General features: G+C 53.6%; 1 protein-coding gene across 1 annotated transcript in view; it reads left to right on the top strand.

Annotated features, from left to right (window-relative positions):
* Copg1 (COPI coat complex subunit gamma 1) overlaps nt 1-15,738 on the top strand; it is a 20,998-nt gene extending 5,260 nt beyond the window's left edge. The window contains exons 7-23 of the mRNA XM_015506749.2: nt 6-24; nt 896-1,053; nt 1,138-1,271; nt 1,960-2,027; nt 2,452-2,640; nt 3,349-3,444; nt 5,232-5,475; nt 6,859-6,934; nt 8,319-8,422; nt 8,931-9,056; nt 9,425-9,493; nt 10,957-11,099; nt 11,338-11,509; nt 12,532-12,629; nt 13,422-13,560; nt 14,074-14,172; nt 15,275-15,738. Coding sequence (XP_015362235.2) covers nt 6-24; nt 896-1,053; nt 1,138-1,271; nt 1,960-2,027; nt 2,452-2,640; nt 3,349-3,444; nt 5,232-5,475; nt 6,859-6,934; nt 8,319-8,422; nt 8,931-9,056; nt 9,425-9,493; nt 10,957-11,099; nt 11,338-11,509; nt 12,532-12,629; nt 13,422-13,560; nt 14,074-14,172; nt 15,275-15,405 — 2,065 coding nt within the window. The 3' untranslated portion in view covers nt 15,406-15,738. The remainder of the gene's footprint in view (nt 1-5; nt 25-895; nt 1,054-1,137; nt 1,272-1,959; nt 2,028-2,451; nt 2,641-3,348; nt 3,445-5,231; nt 5,476-6,858; nt 6,935-8,318; nt 8,423-8,930; nt 9,057-9,424; nt 9,494-10,956; nt 11,100-11,337; nt 11,510-12,531; nt 12,630-13,421; nt 13,561-14,073; nt 14,173-15,274) is intronic.
* The last annotated feature ends 265 nt before the right edge of the window (nt 15,739-16,003 follow it).

Genomic DNA, 16,003 nt, shown 5'->3' with positions numbered 1-16,003 from the left:
TCCAGTGACAACATCATGGTCCAGGTGAGTCGGGCCAGGAAGGGTCCTGAAAGTCCTCAGGTGGTGGCCCAGCCCCTGCCAACCAGAGCTCACGCTTACCATGGCTGACCTGGTGGGCCCCGGTGTCAGACTCTTGTCTATCAGATCATCCTGGTGGGGAACTTGTGGGGGACTCTGGGAAAGAATCCAGGGCTCCACTCGGGGACTGGGGTTAAAGGCCGCTGACCACCTGGGCACGGTGGTGCCCACCTGTCATTCCGGTGGCCAGGGAGGCCGAGGCAGGAGGATCACAAGTTGGAGGCCAGCCTCAGCAACTTAGTGAGGCCCTAAACAACTTATTCATTCCGTACTAGGGGCTGAACCCCGGGGTGCTCTACCACTGAACTGCACCCCAAGCCCTTTTTATTTATTTTCGTTTTGAGACAGCGTCTTGCTGGCCTCAAACTTCTGATCCTCTTGCCTCAGCCTCCAGGCTCGCACCATTGAGTCTAGCTCCACCAATTGTATTCTGTTTTGGTTTTTTGGCTGGGCATTGAGCCCCCTGGGGTGCTTACCACACAGCTCTGTCCCCGGCCTTTTTATTCTTAAAATTTGAGACAGGGTCTCACTAAGTTGCTGAGGCTGGCCTCCAATTTGCAATCCTCCTGCCTCAGCCTCCCAAACCGCTGGGATTCCAGTTTTGCACCATGCGCCTGGCTCTCTACCACCAACTTTTTCTTCTTTTTTCTCTTTCCCTCTCTGGCCTCTACATACGAGGTGACACCCAGGACCCTTGACCTGCTGAGTCGGGCTCATTTCACTTAACATGACGCTTTCGGGCTCCGTCTGTTTTCCCGCAGTGACTCTGCCACTTCCTTCCCGTGTCACAGCCTCCCCTCTCGCTCTCTGTCCTCAGTACCACGCGCTGGGGCTGCTGTACCACGTGCGGAAGAATGACCGCCTGGCGGTCAGCAAGATGATCAGCAAGTTCACGCGACACGGCCTCAAGTCGCCCTTCGCCTACTGCATGATGATCCGCGTGGCCGGCAAGCAGCTGGAGGAGGAAGACGGCAGGTCGGCCCCTGCTCCCCGCTGGGGGTGCCCCTCGTAACCCCCCCACGGTGTCCCCAACTGTCTCTCGTCCCTTGTCACCCGCAGCCGGGACAGCCCGCTGTTCGACTTCATCGAGAGCTGTCTGCGCAACAAGCACGAGATGGTGGTGTACGAAGCCGCCTCGGCCATTGTCAACCTGCCAGGCTGCAGTGCCAAGGAGCTGGCCCCCGCCGTGTCAGGTGGGCCCCCCACCCCTGCCCACGTCTGCCTGCGGGAGCCAGGGGCACCCTGAGATCGGCCGCGCTCTGGTGTTGGGCAGGGCCTGGGTCACATCTGGGTTTTTTGGTGCTGGGGACTGATCCCAAAGGTACTTAGCCACTCAGCCCCATCCCCAACCCTTTTTATTTTTATTTAGAGACAGGGTCTCCCTGAGTTGCTTAGGACCTCGCCAAGTTGTTGAGGCTGGCCTCCACCTTGCGATCCTCCTGCCTCAGCCTCCTGAGTTGCTGGGATTGCAGGCGTGCACCACCAGGCCTGGCTGGGAGGGCTATTTATGATTCTGTCTTTCCCCTAAAGAGGCCAAGATGAGGGTCGGGTTTATTCTGAAGCCAAGCAGGTGGCCTTGGTATGGAGAAGGCCTATTGGAGGAGCTCAGGATGTGTGGAACCCCTCCCAGGAGGTGTTCCCTGGTGTTGTGAGGAGTCACTGACTAAGACTGTGAGCGACTCTGTGGTGCCTGCACACAGCAGGTGCTCAATAAGTGAAGAGCACCACTGGGCTGTCTCTTGATGGGCAAGGCGGCTGCTCACAGCTCAGCCACCCAGGGTTGGGGCCCAAGTGGGCTTGGGCCCCCTCCTCCAGAGAGGCCCTGCCCCTGGTCTTCCCAGCACTGAGGGCGGCCTGGCTGCACCCCATGTCTCCCCACAGTGCTCCAGCTCTTCTGCAGCTCCCCCAAAGCCGCGCTGCGCTACGCCGCTGTCCGCACCCTCAATAAGGTAAGAATCCCCAGGCGGGAGGGTGGGATCCTGGCTGTTTTGTTATTATTTTGGATCCCAAGGATTGAACCCAGAGGTGCTTAACCCCTGAACCCCGTCCCCAGCCCTTTTTAGATTTTATTGAGAAGCCAGGTCTCACTGAGTTGCTAAGTCGCGGAGGCTGGCCTCCACCTTGCGATCCTCCTGCCTCAGCCTCCCAAGCCGCTGGGATGACAGGCGTGGGCCACAGCGCCTGGCCAGCTGGCAGTGTTTTGGAAAGGCATAGACCTGGTCCTCGTTACCTTTTCTGGGGTGTGAGATTCTGGGGTCACAGATCCTTTCTCTAGATAGTGAGCTCATCCGCAGAATCTCTGACCTGAGCTAAAGTGTTTAAATGAGGTAATGGAATCAGGTCCTGCATCTCTGTCTCTCTGCTCCCCAACAGGTGGCCATGAAGCACCCGTCAGCCGTGACAGCTTGCAACCTAGACCTGGAGAATCTGGTCACGGACTCGAACCGGAGCATCGCGACCCTGGCCATCACCACCCTCCTCAAGACGGGCAGCGAGAGCAGCATCGACCGCCTCATGAAGCAGATCTCGTCCTTCATGTCGGAGATCTCGGACGAGTTCAAGGTAGCCCAGCCTCTGGACGCCCCGGGGCCTCAGAGGACAGGCGCCATGTGCTCGCTGTGTCCACAGGCCTCCTGCCACGAGGGACCTGAGTGGCTAGTCAGCCTCGAGGCTCAGTAATAGTGGACACCTCACCCTTTGGGGGTCTTGCCCTGGGGGACACGCACGTCCTACCTCTGGGCCTTTCTGCCCTGGTTTCTTTGAGTCTCGAGAACCCTGGCTTTGGGCTGGGGCCATAGAGGTCAGCATCTTCCCGAGGCCAGGAAGAGAGACTCCCCCATCAGGAGCGCTGGCCAGAGGGCGCCAGGGATGAGCACCCAGCTGCCCTCTCTTCCTGCCCTTGATCTGCTGGGGCTCCCACTGGCTCAGGCCAACCAGAAGGCAGAGGGCATGGGAGCCTGGCAGTGCCCACTCCAGAGGTCCGGTTCCTAGCTTAGCTGGAATTACAAGCCTGTCATCCCAGCAGCTCCGGAGGCTGGGGCAGGAGGATCGCAAGTTGGAGGCCAGCCTCAGCCACTTACTAACTTAGAGCGACCTTTTATTTAGTCTCTAAATGAAATATAAAAAGGGCTGGGGACGGGGCTCAGTGGGTAAACGCCCCTGGGTTCAGTCCCTGGTACCAAAAAAAAAAAAAAAAAAAATCCGGTTGGCACTTGGCCAGCTGAGTTGCTGGGGTAGGGGCTGCTGCTCACGTCCGTCCGTCTGTCCCAGGTGGTGGTAGTCCAGGCCATCAGCGCTCTGTGTCAGAAGTATCCTCGCAAGCATGCTGTGCTCATGAACTTCCTGTTCACCATGCTGCGGGAAGAGGTAAGGGTGGGGCCCAGGGGCAGGGACCGTCTGGAGCTCGCCCTCCTGGGTGCTCAGAGCCACCTGCTCAGCGGCTCGTTTTCCTGCTGCCTGCAGCCCTTTAAGCTCCTGTTGACACACGGTGGATGACACCTTGCACCATTGCTGTTGATTACAGGAATGAGTAGTGACTCACCAGCCTGGCACTGAAGGTGCATGAGACGCCCCAGGGTGATGTTTGTGCAGAGGAGGGAAAACATTATGTTCTCTAAGGGTGAAGACTAGTGCAGGAATATTCCAGGCTGTTCCAGAATTCTACAGTGGTTTCTTTTTTTTTTTAGATTTTTTTATTTGTTGTTCTTAGCTCCCCATGACAACAGCGAGCATCCTGCCATGTCACACGTACACGGGGCGTGACTTCCCACTCCTGTGGCTGGACCTGCTGTGGGGTGTCCCTGGTCGTGGGTTCCTATGTGAACATGGGAAAGTGACGTCCATTCATTCCCCTGTCTCTCCCAGTCCCCTCCCCTCCCTTCCCTCCACTCCCCTGCGTCTCATCCAGTGAACTGCTGTCCCCCCTCTTATTGTGGGTCAGCGTCCCCATATCAGAAAGGACATTCAGCCTTTGGTTTTGGAGACTGGCTTATTTCACTCAGCATGATCGTCTCCAGCTCCATCCATTTACCAGCAAATGCCATCATTTCATTCTTCTTCAAGGCTGCGTAATATTCCATTGTGTATCTACCACATTTTCTTTACCCATCCATCTGTTGGAGGACACCTAGGTTGGCGCCATAGCTTAGGTATTGTGAATTGAGCTGTTATAAACGTTGATGTGACCATGTCACTGCAGTGTGCTGATTTAAGACCTTTGGGTGTATAGCTACAGGTGATTTCTTATAGAATTGGATATTAATAATGTGATATCGGGTCTGTTTTTTGTTCCTTTTGTGAATTAGTGATTTCACTGATGTCTCAGCAAACCAGTGAGTTTCACAGGTGCTCATGGAGTGGACCTGCTCTCTAGATACCAGTGGCCTTCACCCAGCCCCAGGGGACCAAGGGCCAAGCAATACCGCACCCACTGCCTTGGGTGCCTTGAGGTTTCCCAAGAATGTTAGAGAAACGTGCTAATGACCTCAGCTAGTGGGCCTGGCCCCTCAGAGACAGGATAAACCCCCACTTATGGTCCTCCTGATGGGCCTTGACCGTAAGCCTTATTTTTCCCTTTAAGGATGGGGAATCTGGGTCTGTGGCTCAGAGGCAGAGCGCACGCCTAGCATGTTTGAGGCACTGGGTTCGATCCTCAGCACCACATTAAAAAAAAAGAAATAGATAAAATAAAGATATTGGGTCCAACTACAACTAATAAATGAATGAATGAATGAATGAATGAGAATGGGGAGTATAAGCCAAGCACACACAGTGGCACATGTCTGTCATCCCAGTGGCTCAGGAGGCTGAGGCAGGAGGATCCCAAGTTAGAGGACAGCCTCAGCAACTCAGACCCTGTCTCTAAATAAAATATAAAAAGGGCTGGGGATGGGGCTCAGAGGGTGAGCACCCCTGGTTCAGTCCCCAGGACCACACACACTCAAAAAAAGAAAAGTTTTCATTGAAGTGTCAGAAGACAGTTCTTCTAATAGAAACCAGGAGAAGGCCCCAGTGAGCCAAGCCTTTTGTTTTACCTAAAAATGAGATGCAGCCCCAGAGAGCCAGGTGCCTTGTCCAGGGACAAGGACAGCGTCACTTGTCCCTGATCCTGGGGAGGCACCAGGGCTCGTGGCTCAGCCGACTGTCCCCACCAGGGTGGCTTCGAGTACAAGCGCGCCATCGTGGACTGCATCATCAGCATCATCGAGGAGAACGCCGAGAGCAAGGAGACCGGGCTGTCACACCTGTGCGAGTTCATCGAGGACTGCGAGTTCACTGTGCTGGCCACCCGCATCCTGCATCTCCTGGGCCAGGAGGGGCCCAAGACCAACAACCCCTCCAAGTACATCCGCTTCATCTACAACCGGGTGGTCCTGGAGCACGAGGAGGTCCGGGCAGGTAGGTCTGGGCCAGGGCTGAGCTGGGCCCTCGGCGTGTGTGGGGTGGTGACCCACGACCTGAACCCCAGTGGGGACACACAGGCGAAGTGCTCTTGTCTCATGAACTGGTTTTCATGATCTCCTAAGAAAGACCTTAGCTATCATCTAAGGTGAATGATACTTCAGTCTCAAGTTTCAAAATACGCTGCTCTTTAGGGTATTATATTTGTTCTAATAATAATTGAGATAAATTCATAACATGTAAGTGTACAGTTCAGCAAGGGACCATCTGTTTTGTTTTTGTTTAAAGAGAGATAATTTTTTAATATTTATTTTTTAGTTTTTGGCAGACACGACATCTTTGTTGGTATGTGGTGCTGAGGATCGAACCCGGGCCACACGCATGCCAGGCGAGCGCGCTACCGCTTGAGCCACATCCCCAGCCCCCACCATCTGTTTTTCGATTCGTCTTGTCTTGGTTTGGGCAGTGCAGGGGATGGAGCCCAGGCCCACCCCGCAGGCACTCTAGGCCACACCCCAACCATGAAGCCACGCCCAACCACAAAGCCACGCCCCGACCAGCAAGACACACCCCTAAGACATCCCAACACTAAGCTACGTCCCTAATTAAGCCACACCCCAACCACGAGGCCACACCCAACCACTAAGCCACACCCCATCCACTAAGCCACAGGCCAACCACTAAGCCACACCCTAACATGAAGCCACACCCTAACATGAAGCCACGCCCCCAACCAGGAAGCCACACCCCCACCTCAACCATCCGTTTTTTTTTTTTAACTTCTTTTCTTTTCTAATAATTTTTTAGTTGTCAGTGGACTTTATTTAGTTTTATATGGTGCTGAGAATCGACCCCGGGGCCTCACCCATGCTAGGCAGGCGCTCTACCGCTGAGCCCCAGCCCCGATTTCTATTCTTTTTGAACCCACCGTGGGCAGGCTTTCTCGTCTCCGCCACCATGTCCCTACTTCCACCCTCACATGTGCAGTCATCTGAGGCTCAACAGGAAGTCGAGGTCATTTGGAATCTGAGAATCCTGACTTGTAGGCAGCTCTTGGGATGGTGCCGCCGTTCACTTGGGAAGAGTTCCTGGTGCTGGGCTCAGTGCTAGAGCGCCTCTGGGTCAGTCCTAGCGTCCCCAGGGAGAAAAAATAAATGGTAGCTCAGGAAACCTGCACTGGACGCCAGTCACCCCATTTGAGTAGGTAGGCATTGGGGCCGCTGAGGCCCCAGGGGTGCAGGACCCACCCGAGCCGTCTATCATGCTGGTGGCCCTTGGGGCCCTCTGGGGCTCTGCCGTGTGAAGACCCTCTGAGCACCGGGAGTGCCCGTGTGGCGACTCACCAGGGAGCATTGGCAGTGATTTTGGGTGTGCCAACAGGTGCTGTGAGCGCTCTGGCCAAATTTGGAGCCCAGAACGAAGAGATGTTGCCCAGTATCCTGGTGTTGCTGAAGAGGTAAGCCTAGGCCCAGGGACCTTGTTGGGTGACATGTTGCCTTAGGCCCACGCGGCTTCCCCTAGTCTTTATGTAATAAAAAAGGAGGAGATAGAGCACTTGCCTAGCCTGTGTAAAACGCTGGATTCAAGCCGGGCTCAGTGGGGCGCATCTGTCACCCCAGTGGCTCTGGAGGCTGAGGCAGGAGGATCGAGAGTTCAAAGCCAGCCTCAACAAAAGCGAGGCCCTAAGCAACTCAGCAAGACCCTGTCTCTAAATAAAATGCAAAGTAGGGCTGGGGTCGGGGCTCACTGGTTGAGGGCTCCTGAATTCAATCCCAATATCTACCTCCCCCAAAAAATAAGATCCTGGATCCATCCCCAGTCTGTGAATGAATGAATGGATCAGTCAGTCCATGGTTTTTAACGTATTCACAGAGTTGTGGAACTAAAACCACAATCTAAATTTAAAACATTTTTTAGCTGGGTGTGATGGGGCATACCTGTATTGTTTCCAGCTACTCTGCAGGCTGAGGTAGGAGGATTGCAAGTTTGAGACCAGCTGTGGCAACTTCAGTGGGACCCTGTCAAAATAAAGAATAAAAAGGACTGTAGCTGAGTGGTAAAGTGCCTCTGGATTCAATTCCCGGTAGCACCAAAAAAAAAAAAGAAAGAAAGAAATTATCGCGTCTTCCAAAAAACCTATATCCACTTATAGCTACATCTCATTCATTCAGCGTTTCCAGATCCAAACAACCACAAATCTACTTCTTTTTTTCTGGTACCGGGGATTGAATCCAGGGGCACTTAACCCCTGAGCTCCATCCCCAGCCCTTCTTTATATTTTATTTAGAGACAGGGTCTCCCTGAGTTGCTGAGGGCCTAACTTGCCGAAGCCGGACTCCAACTTGCGATCCTCCTGCCTCAGCCTCCCGAGCCACTGGGATGAGAGGCGTGCGCCACTGTACCCAGCCTAAATGCTTTTTTTTTTTTTTTTTAAACAAAGTTGGTGTTATTGTATTTTATCTGGACCTTTATTTTGTTCATTTATTTATATGTGATGTGGAGAATCGAACCCAGTGCCTCACACACGCTAGGCAAGCACTCTGCCACTGAGCCCCAGCCCCAGCCCTGGGGGTCTTTGGCTTGTTGGATTTGGTTTGCGGGGCTGACCCCAGGGCCTGGGCTGCACTAATCAAGCGACTACCCTCGAGCTCTGTCCTCGGTCCCCTCTGTGCTTTTGGATGGCTTTATACAAGAGTTGCCAGGACACCACCTCTGGCGACGGAGCTGTCTGAGCTTTAAGAGACCCGCCTCCTCCTGCCACCCCTTGATGAAACTCTGCAGCGTGCTTCCTGCCAGCGCTGCGGATCCCCAGTCAGCAGCTCCTCGTGTCCCGGCTGCAGGTGTGTCATGGACGACGACAATGAAGTAAGGGACCGAGCCACCTTCTATCTGAATGTCCTGGAGCAGAAGCAGAAGGCCCTCAATGCAGGCTACATCCTGAACGGTGAGTCCTCCCTGGCCCTCTGCCCAGCTCCTCCCAGAACAGCTCACTTTAATGAGGCGAGGGAGGCCCAGGCCAGACTCTCTTTGGACCTTCCTGGCGACCTCAGAAAGCCCAGGGACATGCAGGCCACTCCATGTGGGTGGAAACAGCCTGGTCAATTGAAAATACTCATGCTGGGCACAGTGGTGTCATCCCAGCTGCTCTGGAGTCCGAGGCAGGAGGATTGCAAGTTGGAGGCCAGCCTCGACCAGTTAGTGAGGTCCTGAGCAACTCAGCGAGACCCTGTCTCAAAGTAAAAATGGAAAGGGCTGGGGCTGGAGCTCAGGGGAGAAGCAACCCTGGGTTCCATCTCTGGTACCAAAAAATAAACAAATTAAGCGATTTTCTCAGAGCCAGACGCCCTAGGGTTTGTAATTTGGGGACCCAAGGCTTCAGTCTTCCCTGGGGATTCCTGGTGACATTCTCTCGCGTTGTAAGGACAAGTGACCTCTCTCCCACTGGCCTCTAGGTCTGACGGTGTCCATCCCTGGCCTGGAGAGGGCTCTGCAGCAGTACACTCTGGAACCTTCGGAAAAACCTTTCGACCTCAAGTCTGTGCCCCTGGCCACCACGCCCACGGCTGAGCAGAGAACAGGTGAGGCCTGCGCTTTTTTTGGGGGGTACCCGGGATTGAACTCAGAGGCACTTGACCACAGAGCCCCACCCCCGGCCCTATTTTGTGTTTTATTTAGAGACAGGGCCTCCCTGAGTTGCTTAGGGCCTTGCTTTGGCCGAGGCTGGCCTCCACCTTGCGATCCTCCTGCCTCAGCCTCCTGAGCTGCTGGGATGACAGACATACACCATAGCACCCTGTCAGATGCTTGCTCTTTTTCTCACGTGCTCTGGACATTTTCAGGAGTGTTGGGCTTTATGGCTCAGGGACAGCACTGCAGTCAGCACCCTGAGGCCTGTCCCCTCATAGTGGCCAGAGCTGTTGGTTAACCTGTATGTTTGTGCCTACAGAGACCGCCCCCATCGCAGCCGTCAAACAACCCGAGAAAGTGGCCGCCACCAGGCAGGAGATCTTCCAGGGTGAGTGGCAGAGCTACCAAGGAAATCCACGACAGTGGTCAGCGTGGGCCCACGCGCCTTCCACGGCCTGACCATGTGGATCACGTGGGACCTGGTCAGTCTCCTCAGGGGGATTAAGAACTGAACAGAAGGTAGAAACCTTGCTGGGTCTCTCCTGAGGGCTGGACTTGGAGACTTGGTTTGTCCTACTCTTCTTTTTTGGGAGGGGTGGGACCAGGGACTGAACCTAGGGCCCCTTAACCCCTGAGCCCCCTCCCCAGCCCTATTTTGTATTTAATTTAGAGACAGGGTCTCCCTGAGTGGCTGAGGGCCTCGCTTTGGCTGAGGCTGGCCTCCACCTTGTGATCCTCCTGCCTCAGCCTCCCCTTTTGGGACCTGAGGAACTAGAAATTCAGACAGACAAAGTCATTGGCCCAGTGTAGCTAGCACAGGTGGAAAAATAGAAGCACTGAAATTAAGATCCAGATCCACCTGGCTGAGATCGGCTTGCCCCAGTCCTCAGGGCTCAGGTCCCCAGACCCCAGCCCAGGTCAGGAGGTCTCATTGAGTACAGCTGAGGTTCAGAGATACAGGACCTTGTTTGGGTGGTTTGTTTTGGATTCTGTTTGTGTTCAGTTCACATTGTTGTTTTTTTTCTTTTTCTTTGATATTTAGTTTTTAGTTGTAGTCGGACACAATACTTTTATTTTATTTATGTACTATTACGCGGTGCTGAGGATCGAACCCAGGGCCTCACACGTTCTAGGCGAGCTCTCTGCCACTGAGCCCCAGCCCCCGCCCTCCGTTCACATTGTAAGTTTTATTTAGGCGTCCATCTATTCCTCCAGTCTTGCATCTATTTTTTTTTTTTTAATATTTATTTTTTAGGTGGACCCAATATCTTTATGTATTTATTTATTTTTATGTGGAGCTGAGAATCGAACCCAGTGCCCCACACATGCTAGGCGAGCGCGCTACCACTTGAGCCACATCCCCAGTCCTTTTATTTCTTTATTTTTTGACTTTTTTTTAGTTCTATGTGGACATAATAACATCTTTATTTTGTTTATCGTTTTTATGTGGTGACAGGATTGAACCCAGTGGCCCACATGTGCGAGGCAAGCGCTCTGCCACTGAGCCTCAGCCCCTTTCTTATGTTTTATTTAGAGACAGGGTCTCACTGAGTTGCTTTTGGCCTCACTAAGCGGCTGAGGCTGGCCTCCACCTTGCGATCCTCCTGCCTCAGCCTCCCGAGCCATTGGGGTGACTGACAGGAGGGCACCTCCGTGCCTGGCCTAGTTGATCTGTTTCTTGTCAGGTCTTTTGTAGGTAGGACAGGGGAGGGGAGTGTTCCTAGGAGGTGGTATCAGGAGCCAATCGAGTATCACACGCATGTCCCTAAGAATCAGCCCTGAGAATTCACTAGAAACCACCCCACGCTGGTGTGGGCCGCCGAGGCTGAGGGGGTGTGACTGTGCTTTTAGAGCAGCTGGCTGCGGTGCCCGAGTTCCAGGGGCTGGGACCCCTCTTCAAGTCGTCGCCTGAGGCAGTGGCCCTCACCGAGTCAGAGACGGAGTATGTCATCCGCTGCACCAAGCACACCTTCACCGAGCACATGGTGTTCCAGGTGAGCAGGACGGTCCCAGGTCCTGGAGTGGCCTGGCACTGCCACTCTTGAGCTGCTGGGGACCCCAGTTGGGTGGCAGGGTGTCCCTGAGGCTCTTCTCCAGGGCCTCTCTAGCTCCTGAGGTCGGCCAGACACAGGGATCCGGGGCGGGGGCGAGGATGGGGGGCCGCCTGACCCAGTGGGGGAAGGGACCGCGGGCCTCCCCGCAGCCTGGCCTGGACCCCTGTCCCCTGTCCAGTTTGACTGCACCAACACGCTCAACGACCAGACCCTGGAGAACGTCACCGTGCAGATGGAGCCCACGGAGGCCTACGAGGTGCTGTGCTGCGTGCCCGCCCGGAGCCTGCCCTACAACCAGCCCGGCACCTGCTACACACTGGTGGCCCTGCCCAGGGACGAGCCCACGGCTGGTGAGTCCCGCATGGTGGCCGGCCTGGGGCTGGGGGGAGGGCGTCACGTAGAAGCCATCGTGAGATTCCCACTGTCACTGCTATTTATGTCACAGGTTGTATTCACACAAACACGATGTGAATGTATCATCACTTTGATTGTTATGATTTATATTGACATAATTATACGCCTTTATATTACATAAAAAACATTATTTACATATCTACATTGTATATTCCATGTTTATGTTATGTATGAATATTATGTTATATTTATACCATTTTAATTGTATCTATAAGAAATACATCATATGACATATAAATAATGATAATATGAACGTGAACATATTTACATGATATAAACATTATTTATATAAATTTATATTTACGCTTATTGATATACTTAGTGCTTTTGGCCTCACTAAGTGGCTGAGGCTGGCCTCCAACTTGCGATCCTCCTGCCTCCGCCTCCTGAGGCACTGGGGTGACTGACAGGAGTGCACCTCTGTGCCCGGCCCAGTTGATCTGTTATAAATGTTATTATTTGGATTATTATTTATATTTATGTAAATATGTCTATATAATGTGTATGTCACATGTTTGTGTTGGTCATTTGTCGTGTTGGTGACAGGGACATAGCTAGAGTCCTTGCCCCGCTGTCCCTCTGGGGACATGAGCACTGCTTTCCTCTCGTAGCTGAGGGAGCTGCGGCAGGTCCAGTGGCCCTGGACACTCAGTTCTGCCTAGTCCCCTCCTTCCTCTGGAGCCACCAGCTCCTTGTCCACACCTTGGACAGTGGCCGGGGGCCGTGGCGTGGACGCAGCCAGTCTGCATTGTCTCTGCCTCTGCCTTGGACACATGAGCTGACTGCTGTCCTACGAGGTGGCACCTTCATTCAGTACAGCCAGCCGGGGTGGGTGACATGTCACCATTATTGATAACATAGCAGAAGCCTAGAGGAAAGGCTGTGGCCCTGCCTAAGGAGGACCTTGACCCCATGTGGCCTGGGGACATCCTGGCCACACAGCCTTGCTTCCCCACAGTGGCCTGCACGTTCAGCTGCATGATGAAGTTCACTGTCAAGGACTGCGACCCCACCACCGGGGAGACCGACGAAGAAGGCTACGAGGACGAGTACGTGGTAAGGAGGAGGCCACCGTCCGACCCACCTTCTCCCTGCTGATTTGGCTTTATGCCTTTTTTTGTTTTTCTTTTTTCTTTTATTTTTTAGTTGTAGATGGTCACAATACATTTATTTTGTTTATTTAGTTTTTTTTTTAATGTGGTGCTGGGATTCGAACCCAGAGCCTCGCACATGCCAGGCAAGTGCTCTACCACTGAGCTTCAGTAGATTAAAAGAATGGTCTGGCCAGGCACAGTGGCCCACGCCTGTCATGCCAGCAGCTGAGGAGGCTGAGGCAGGAGGATCGAAAGGTGGAGGCCAGCCTCAGCCACTTAGTGAGCAACTCAGCGAGACTCTGTCTCTAAATAAAATACAGAATAGGGCGGGGCTTCCCCCCAAAAATAGATAAATAAAAAGAAAAGAAAAAGAAATGGTGGCTTCCCTTGGACCTCACCCCTGTGAGTGACTGGCAAGGGATCGGCCTCAGCTCCTCCCATAGTCCCTGGACACCCGGTCCCCAGGCTCTGGCTGCAGGCAGGCCCACAAAGATCGTGTCCCACAGAGAGAAGTCTAGGACGAGTGCCATGTCATCGGCTGGTTCCTGGGGTCAGCGAGTTCTCGTGGCTGTGGGCACCCAGTAGGTTGCTTGTGTTTCGGGAGCCCTTGGTGTCCTCGGTGCCTCGTGGACGCACCTGCCGAGCAGGGTGCAGGGGGCCTGGGAGAGGGGTTCAGAGCAGCAGCCCTGACGGACACAGGGCAGGCGTCTGTCCCACGGGGATGGGCGACTGACTTCTACCTGTACCTCTGCAGCTGGAAGACCTGGAAGTCACCGTAGCCGATCACATCCAGAAGGTCATGAAAGTCAACTTCGAAGCTGCTTGGGACGAGGTAGGGGATGAGTTTGAGAAGGAGGAGACGTTCACCTTGTCCACCATCAAGACTCTGGAAGGTAAAATCCTGAGGATGCTGTCCCTGACCTTCCTGCCCTCCAGGACCCTCGGGTGTTATTTCAGAGTTCATTCCTTTTGCTTCCAAGGATCCAGGACCACGTGTAGAGCACATACCTTTAACGCCACTTTATTAAAAGCCACTCAGCAGGGTGTCAGTGCCCGAAAGAAGAGCACACCTATAATCCCAATGACTCGGGAGGCTGAGGCAGGAGGATCGCAAGTTAGAGGCCAGCCTCAGCCACTTAGCAAGGCCCTAAGCAACTTAGCGAGGCCCTGTCTCTAAATAAAATATAAAAAAGGGCTGGGGACGGGGCTCAGGGGTGAAGCACCTTTAGTTTAATCCCTGGAATCCAAAAAAGAGAGAGACACAAGATACATGACTTGGGACTGGGGACGTGGCCCACTAGAAGGCGTCCTTAGCATGTGCAAGGCCCCGGATTTGACCCCCAAAACCTCACACATACAAAACCACACAAAAGATACATGACTCTATGCCCTGGTCTCTCCTCCAGAGGCTGTGGGCAACATCGTGAAGTTCTTAGGAATGCATCCCTGCGAGAGGTCTGACAGGGTCCCAGAGAACAAGAATACCCACGCACTGCTCCTGGCAGGTGAGCTGTGTCTCGGTGGGGTACCCCGACCCTGGGCTGCAGACGCCCTGTGAACATGGGGACTCAGCAATCTGCTGCTCATGGGGCTGGAGTCGTGGCTCAGTGGTAGAGCACGTGCCTTGCAAGGGTGAGGCACTGGGTTCCATCTCAGCACCTCATAGAGACAAAGACATTGAGACCATCCACAACTAAAAAACAAATTTTTTTTTTACTGCATTAAAAATTCCTGAAGTGTAAAAAGGTGTGTAACGAGGTATCCGACTCCCAGCCAGGCACAGTGTGGTGTACGCCTGTCATCCCAGGAGCTCGGGAGGCTGAGGCAGGAGGATCACAAGGTAGAGGCTGGGATGACGGATATGCACCACCTGCACCTGGCATGATCCTGTGTTCAATGCCAAATGGCCAATGCACTTATCATACCTAAAACAATCAAGAAAAGGAGATGGGGGCCGGGCACGGTGGCACACACCTGTAACCCCACTGGTTTGAGAGGCTGAGGCAGGAGGATCGTGACTTTAAACCCAGCCTCGACAAGGGCGAGGCGCTACTCAATGCGGACCCTGTTTCTGAATAAAATACAAAATAGGGCTGGGGGTGGGGCTCAGTGGTCAAGTGCCCCTGAGTTCAATCCCTGGTACCCAAAAAAAAAAAAAAAAAATTCTTTTTTTTTTAAAGGGAAGGAAATCGGATTTTTTTTTAGCTGAGTGTTTATAAACAGCAGAGGGAGGACGCATTGCTTCGCTGCCTGCGCACAGCTGACAGCCCCCAAACCCATCATCTGTGGCCACACTGAAGTAGCTCAGTCCCCTGGGTCTTGTAGACACCTGCTCTGCGGTTTTCTCTTGCTGGGGCTGTCCCCTCCATCTGTGCCGTCAGATGTAGCCTCTGTGACATCAGGTACAAATGTCCCATGTCCATGATTCATCGGGGCTTGGAGAAAACTGGAAACATGGTTGGTATCATTCCCTGTGCTTTGTAGTTCTGAGTTCGGGAGCTCAGAGTGGTCAGGCCTCCCCCAGCAGAGCCACCTTGACCAGCCTCTACCAAGGCCACCCTCTGCCTGCCCCCTCCCTCACCTCCCTCTCCCCCTCTTCTCCTTCAGGCGTGTTCCGGGGCGGTCACGACATCCTCGTGCGCTCCCGGCTGCTGCTTTTGGACACAGTGACAATGCAGGTGACAGCCAGAAGTTCAGAGGAGCTGCCAGTGGACGTCATCTTGGCCTCTGTGGGCTAAGGGATCAGTCTGCCAGGGCCCATTCAGTCCTTTCCCCCAACACTACTCGAAAAATCCTGCTTCCCCATCAAACAGGTGGAGACCCTTCCCAAGCCTTTGTATCCAAAACCAGTCAGGAACCATAGTGTGGATTTTTAAAAATCCCACCCCCTATCCCAGAATTCCTAGGGAGTAACTTTTTTTGTTTTTAATAGAGGATTATTTTAGCTTGGCCTAGGTCTTGCAGTGCTGCCTGAGAGGGGAGGGGCGTCACAGTTGGGTAAAAAAATGTTTACACCTCAATTTATCCCCAAAGAAATGACCTTAATACTATAATAAATCAGCATGTATTTATTGAACGACTACTACTTCTGCAGACTCCTGCCCGGGCCTCCACTTCCCCTGGGGAGGCCTCCCTGGTGGAGGACTGTGGCCCCCTTGCCCCAGTGATGTTGTATATCATCTCCTACTCACGCTGCCCGAGCACCAGGCCTGGTCAGGAGCAGTAAGGTTTGCCAAGTGAGTGACAGCAGGTGACCAGCTCCGGGGTGGTCTCCTGGGGCCTCAGCCCTCCCTTTCATGGATGATAACCTGGCATCTGCCTAGGGTAGTAAGACTT

The sequence above is a fragment of the Marmota marmota genome, unplaced genomic scaffold, assembly GCF_001458135.2.
Source record: "Marmota marmota marmota unplaced genomic scaffold, marMar, whole genome shotgun sequence".
NCBI classification, from domain to species: domain Eukaryota; kingdom Metazoa; phylum Chordata; class Mammalia; order Rodentia; family Sciuridae; genus Marmota; species Marmota marmota.
Note: the sequence above shows the minus strand (reverse complement) of the source record. Positions and strands in the feature narration are given on the sequence as shown.